A 6,466-nucleotide genomic window follows, 5' to 3' on the forward strand; every position below is an offset into this window, starting at 1 on the left:
ACTGCAACAAAGAGTAGCCCTCGCTCGCCGCAACTAGAGAAAGCCCGCGTGCAGCAATGAAGACCCAACACAGCCAAAAATAATAAATAAAAAGTTTATTTTTATTTTATTATTATTATTTTTGCGGTATGCAGGCCTCTCACTGCTGTGGCCTCTCCCACTGCGGAGCACAGGCTCCGGACGCGCAGGCTCAGCGGCCATGGCTCACGGGCCCAGCCGCTCCGCGGCATGTGGGATCCTCCCGGACCGGGGCACGAACCCGCATCCCCTGCATCGGCAGGCGGACTCTCAACCACTGCGCCACCAGGGAGGCCCATGAATTTATTTTTTAAAAAAGGTGAGTCAGACCACGGATCTCACCTGCTTGTAACCCTTCCGTGGCTACATCTCAGAGCAAAAGCCAACAGCCTATCATGCAGCTATAAAAAGGAATGAAGTACAGATTCACACTTCAACATGCGTGAGCCTTGGAAACTGTGCCAAGTGAAAGAGGCCAGACACAAAGGGCCACATATTGTATGACTGCATTTATATGAAATTTCCAGAATAAGCAAAGCCATAGAGACAGAAAGCAGATAGATTACTGGTTGCCAGAGGATAGGGGGAGGGAGGAATTGGAAGTGACAGCTAAGGGATTCGAGGTTTTCTTCCTGGGGTGATGAAAATGTTCCAGAATTAGATAGTGGTGATGATTGCATAACATTACGAATACACACACACACACACAAACAAAAAAAGCACTGAATTGTACAGTTTTAAATGGTACATTTTATGTTAGGTGGATTTTAGCTCAATTTAAAAAATTAAAGAAGATTAAAAAGCCAGAAGCCAGGGACTTCCCTGTCAGTCTAGTGGTTAAGACTCCACGCTTCCACTGCAGGGGGCGTGGGTTCAATCCCTGGTCAGGGGAACCAAGATCCCACATGCCGAGTGGCGTGGCCAAAAAAAAAAAAAAAAAAAAGAGCCAGAAGCCAAAGTCCTTCTGTGGCCAATCTCAAAGGCCCCACACGATCTGCCCACTACCTCCCTGACCCCATCTCTTACTTCTCCCCTCACTCTGCTCCAGGCACACTGCCATCTCAGGGCCTTTGCACTGACTGTTCCTCTGTCTGGAACACTCCAGATCCCCACTTGGCTCCCCCACCCCATCAAGTCTCTGTCATCTCAGTGGGGCCCTTGCTTTACAATCCCACCCTCCTGCAGTATTTCCTCCGCCCTTTCCCCCAACTGTCTTCAGCGTCACAGTCTAGACTCTCAGCTTCGCCAGGATACGATCTTTTGGCTGCTTTCTTCACAGCTATATCTCCAGCGCCTGGAGCAGGGCCAGGTACCTACTTGGTGTTGGGGAATATCTGTTGAGGTTGCGGAGGAAGAGAAGTCCATGGAGCCTCACTCCCTCACTCTCCTTCCCTGCACAGGTCTCCCATGTCTTTACCAACTTTGGCAAGGGCATCCGCTATGTGTCTTTTGAGCAGTATGGAAGAGACACGCGTTCCTGGGTGGGGCACTATGGTGCCCTCGTGACCCACTCCAGCGTGAGGGTCAGGATCCGCCTGTCCTAGCTAACCAGCCTGATCCAGCCTTCTGGGACAGACTGCCATCTGCCAGACACCATCATCAATCAAGGTCGGCTCTGCGGCCACTAGCCGGAGGATGCCCGAGGACAGTGGGGGTCCCGTGTAGCCTGTTCCCGGAATGTTTCCAGTGAACCCAACTTGCTGCTGCTTCAGCGTGGTGGCCCCCATGCTATTCGAGAAACCAGGGATCCAACCAGGCTGGTCACTTGCTTCCCCAGCTTCCCAGGGAGAGTGTCAAAGAGTAACTCAGAGACCTGTACGTTACTGCAAATTTTTTTCTCACATGTGTGGATATCAGTTGACAGACTGAGTCAAAAAACAAAGGCCAAACCAGGATTTCAAATAGAGGAAAGCTGCTGACAATCTTGGACAAGGACTCTTATCAGCATGTTTTGGGGGCAAGGTGATTGCTGGCAGGGAGCAGAGGTCCTTGAGGGGACCAAGAGCAGCCTCAAAGTGAACTCTTCCTGTTGTTTTGGGGAGTCTCTGGGATTTGGCAGTGGGGCCCGTGCAACCTCCTCCAGCACCACGCCCATCAGCACCTCCCCTCTGGGCCAGACTGGTGCCATTTCTTTCAGAATTTCTGAGGCCAGTTCTGCACTGACCCCCAGACTGTATCCTCCACCCCCACCTCCTGCCCCTGCCTCAGGGGCAGCTCGCGTCCTGTCAGGCGACAGCCTCCTTTTCTCCACACTTGAGCCCGCTTGGAGATGGACCCCAGGAGCAAGGCATGCTGTGAAGGAAAGCTCTCCTTTCCCCAACTGAGCGCAGCCAACAAGCTCGCTCAGTAAAATCGGTGCTAAGCATGAGGTGATGGGGGATTTTTGTCTGTAACTGATGCACGTGTTTGCCCCTAGCTCCGATCCTAAAAGGCCCTGTGGGATGTTTCCAATCGTGAGAACTTCAGGTGTGCTAAGTGCCGTGCAAGAAACAGAGGTGGGCTTTGAGAACCCAGAGACGGGCTACAAGGGCTCACCCAACAGCTCCTGTGCCCGATCTCAGCTGTTCTCCCAGCAGCTCTCACGGAGGCACTGTCATCACTGCCATTCAGTCCAGACAGAGACGGGCTCAGAGTTTAAAAGGCCTGCCCAGCGTCACCTGGCCAGGAAACAGGGGAAGCCGGACTTATACCAGACGTTGGGTTCCAAAGCCTGATGATACAAGCTCAGCTCCCAAATTTTCAAACCTAACATGGCCAAGCACATGATCGCGTGAGGGCAGCATCACGCTCAGTGCCATTTTCCAAGGGAGGAAACTGAAGCCAGAGGGGGAAGCAAATATACCCAGAGTCACAGAACAAGAGGTGGAGGCAGGATTTGAACCCAGGTGTGTGTGAGTCTGAGAATAACAGAAGAGCAGCACACACCATTAATCCTTGCAACACCCCATTCGTGGCCAACATTACAATTACTGCCACTTTTCAGATGAGGAAGCTTGACAGCAGGGCTTTCGTGCCCAGGCCCTCAGCCTGCAGGAAGGGGAACTGGGCCTCAGTGCTGCCCACTAACTCCAAAGTTTAAAACAGAGTGGCCACTGCATGCGTTATACACATAAAGCACCCAGTTTAATCTTCACCAAACCCAACAAAGGCGATACTGCAAGTGGAGCTATTTTTTTCTGCAGGAGGAAACTGAGGCCAGAGGGGATGTCGGTGCCCAAGACCACACAGAGGGCAAATACCATGCAAATACCACAAGGGGTTGGGGGGGGGCGTGTCTCTGTGTTTATTGCAACCCCTTCCCAGTAGATGGCACTACAGTGTCTCGTCCCAGCAGAAGTCCCTGGCGCCAACATGGAAACCAAGGGTGTTGGGAGAGGGGCGCCTTTTTTCTGACTCACACCCAGGACCACTATGGGTTAAGGGTGGTCCTGATGGAAGAAGCGGCCAGGCTTTGAACCACGACCAGCTACTTCTAGAGTTGTACTAGCTTCCCAAGGACACTGCAGGGGCCCCGAGGGCAAGGTTTTGTTCTGCGGTGATCACCCACCCGCCGTGTCCCGGGGGAGGTGGGAAGGGAGTCACTTCTTCTTCTGCACGTGGCCACAGTCGTACTTGCCCCGCACGACGGTGAGCTTGACGCCGGGCAGGTCCTGCGTGCGGCCGCCCTGCACGAGCACGATGTGGTGCTCCTGCAGGTTGTGGCCCTCTCCGGGGATGAAGCAGACGGCCTCCCGACCGGTGCTGAGCCGCACGCGGCAGCATTTGCGGTTGGCCGAGTTGGGCTTCTTGGGCTTGCGGATGAACGTGCGCAGGACCACGCCCTTCAGCTGTGGCCGGCCCTCCGTGGGGCCCACTTTCGTAGGCGGATGCTTTGGAGGCCCCCGGCGGTGCATCTGGTTCAGGGTGGCCATGGGACGCAGGGCCCAAGGCCGCGGGGCCAGGGCTAGGCCTGGAGAGACACAACCGGGAGGGCCGCGGTTATTATCCCAGTGAACAGATGATAGCATCAGCCACTCCGCTCTGGTGTTCTCCGCACCGTTCCAAGCACTTCGCCAGGGTGCATTTGTTTACGGCTAGGGGTACTCATGGCTGAGAGTAATATAACATTTATGGAGTAACCACCACGTGTCAGGTCCTATTTTAAGCATTTTCTATGAATTAACTCATTTTATTCTGCAAAGAAGACATTAATTTTAATGCTGTTTAAACAACAATAAACGCAAACAGGCTCCCACTGGCTCCTACTGTTCTATACATTGTACCTACGTTAATTCATGCTGCTCCACAGCGACCCCAAGGGGTATCCCTGGGAGGTGTCACTCCTCCTCCTCCTGTCGCACCCTCTCCTATCCCGGTGAGCAGATCCTATCAACTGAACCTTCACAACTGATCAGAATCCCTTTTCTCCCTCCCCCATGGCATCCACCCTCGTCCTGTCCATTCCCGTCTCCCACTGGACTCTCCTGTCCTCCTTCCTCCTCCTCCCAGGTCTCCTGGCTCCTACTGTCTGCTCCCCACTCGAAGCCACAGGGACCCCATGGACACCTGTGTCAGATCACATCCCTCCCCTGCTCAGAGCCCTCTTGTGGCTCCATTTCAGTGAGGGTAAGAGCCAAATTCCCCCCCGGGGGCCCACGAGGCTCCACCACGAGGCCCCACATGGTCTGCGAGCTATTTCTCTGACCTCATCTCCTCACTTGCCCCCTCGTTATCCCTGCTCCAGCCTCAGCCTGTGTCCACAAACACATCAACAGAAAGGAGGGCAGTGTGGCTGCAGTGCAGTGAGAGGAAAGGCAGGTGGGGGAAAAGGGCAGGAATATGGTTCTAAGGTAGATGACAGGATGTGCTCATAGACAGGAAATAGGACATAAAAAGACTCAAACAACTGGATTCTCTTCAACAAACATTCATTGAGCACCTACTGTGTCTTGGCCCCAATCAATAATGGAGACGCAGTGGTGACTGAGACAACCCTGGGCCATGTCCTCTTGGAGCTCCCAGGCCAGAGCTGTGAGGTGCATCCTCTCTCTGTGTCACTAGCACGAATGCTCTCTCACACCCAAACGTCACACTCCCCTCCAGATTCAGGGCAGGTCCTGGCCCTACAGTCCGTTTCCATGTGTCCTTATGCCTCAAGTTACAGCACAATCCTGAGAGAGGACGAGACATTCCTAGAAGTCTCTTCCGACGGGTCTGCCCTTGACCAAGACTGTTCACCTCTCAGTGCGTCAGTGTCCTCATCTGTATGGTGCACCACAGTCAGGTCTCCCTCCTGAGCACCGTGTGTGAGAGGCTTCCATGAAATATGCATGTCAGGCCAGCCCAGATTCCCCAAGCAGGGCACAGATCTGTCTTGTCCAGTCCTGTGACCCTTGGTGAATAAAGGTCTGCAGAGTGACTGAGTGGAATATTTCTCATAAGGGCATGGCCCAGGAGAATCATTTGATGTTTGTGGAAGAACTAGGTTCATAAATAAAGTGTCCCTCTCAGTGCCTGGCGTGTAGTAGGCTCTTGAAAAACATCAGTTGGGGACTTCCCTGGCGGTCCAGTGGTTGAGACTCCACGCTTCCACTGCAAGGGTGCAAGGGGCGTGGATTTGATCCCTGATCGGGGAACTAAGATCCCACAAGCCGTGTGGCTCGGCCAAAAAAAAAAAGGAAAAGAAAACGTCAGTTGAATGAATGACTTCAAAGTCTTGCTTGGATGTCTCACCCATGGGAAGTATTTAATATCATTTGCTGAAAAAAATAATTGACCCGAACTCCTGATACCCACCAGACGCCTAAATGCTACTTCCTACCTCTTGCCCTTGCAACCCCAGCTCCGCCGAAACTCGGGACTATGGCAGAGGGACACAAGTCCCAGGGGAAATAACCCTCACGCAGCCTCGTCTCTGCAGCCCAAGCCCCCCATTTACCATGATTTAGGGACGTGCGGAGGCCACGGAGAAGGCCGGACCAGGACATCCCGCCGCCTGCAGCGTCCCTGTGTTAGGGGATAAGAGACTCATTAAGCAGGGGGAGGGGAAAGTGGCCGTAGTCGGGGGAGGGTCCAAATTCTCCCCATCCCACTCTCGGAGCCTTCCGGTTAAATCTAAGGAATTTCCTCTCACTGTAAAACCACAACCCCTAACGCTGCTAACAGAAAATCCCTCCGTAAATTTAGTCTTACTCCGAATAGTCTCTCCCAACCGCCCCCGCTCACAAACAGAAGGAAACTAGAAACTGAGAGGAGGCCCGGGAAGTTTGGAGGACCCGAGAACTCTGGCGACCTTACCGACCCTAGCCGGGTCCACAGACACGCCGAATCTGGCCTCTAGCACAGTCTGGGGATTATCCCGCCAGGGATTGGCTGGTCTGCCTCTCCCGTACACTGAAGGGGCGGGGAACAGACGACGATTGGGCAACGACAGTGTCAATCTCGGTCAACTGTTCTCGCTGATCTTTTT

At 53.6% G+C, this 6,466-nt stretch overlaps 2 protein-coding genes across 8 annotated transcripts in view; one reads left to right on the plus strand and one right to left on the minus strand.

Moving 5' to 3' along the window:
- The window catches only part of FBXO17 (F-box protein 17), a 29,502-nt gene extending 25,250 nt beyond the window's left edge, over positions 1-4,252 (plus strand). For all 6 annotated transcript variants that reach the window (XM_032612413.1, XM_032612411.1, XM_032612409.1 and 3 more), the window contains one exon: positions 1,419-4,252. In XM_032612413.1, coding sequence (XP_032468304.1) covers positions 1,419-1,562 — 144 coding nt within the window. In that variant the 3' untranslated portion in view covers positions 1,563-4,252. The remainder of the gene's footprint in view (positions 1-1,418) is intronic.
- On the minus strand, positions 3,120-6,389 carry MRPS12 (mitochondrial ribosomal protein S12). 2 transcript variants are annotated; one of them, XM_032612417.1, is made up of 3 exons: positions 6,299-6,389; positions 5,936-6,003; positions 3,120-3,967 (listed from the first exon to the last, which is right to left on the minus strand). In XM_032612417.1, the coding sequence occupies exons 2-3, from the start codon at positions 5,982-5,984 to the stop codon at positions 3,597-3,599; spliced, it is 420 nt and encodes a 139-aa protein (XP_032468308.1). In that variant the 5' UTR covers positions 5,985-6,003; positions 6,299-6,389; the 3' UTR covers positions 3,120-3,596. The 2 variants fall into 2 exon arrangements, with proteins under 2 accessions (XP_032468308.1, XP_032468307.1); XM_032612416.1 differs by having other exon boundaries at positions 6,295-6,367.
- Between the last annotated feature and the right edge of the window lie 77 nt (positions 6,390-6,466).

The sequence above is a fragment of the Phocoena sinus genome, chromosome 19 (assembly GCF_008692025.1).
Source record: "Phocoena sinus isolate mPhoSin1 chromosome 19, mPhoSin1.pri, whole genome shotgun sequence".
NCBI lineage: Eukaryota > Metazoa > Chordata > Mammalia > Artiodactyla > Phocoenidae > Phocoena > Phocoena sinus.

Excerpts from the sequence above, each read along its gene's own strand:
- MRPS12 (XM_032612417.1), bottom strand. The coding sequence starts at position 5,984 with ATGTCCTGGTCCGGCCTTCTCCGTGGCCTCCGCACGTCCCTAAATCAT. Across the intron at positions 3,968-5,935 it reads CCGCACGTCCCTAAATCATG|GCCTAGCCCTGGCCCCGCGG; the intron begins GTAAATGGGGGG and ends GTGTCTCTCCAG.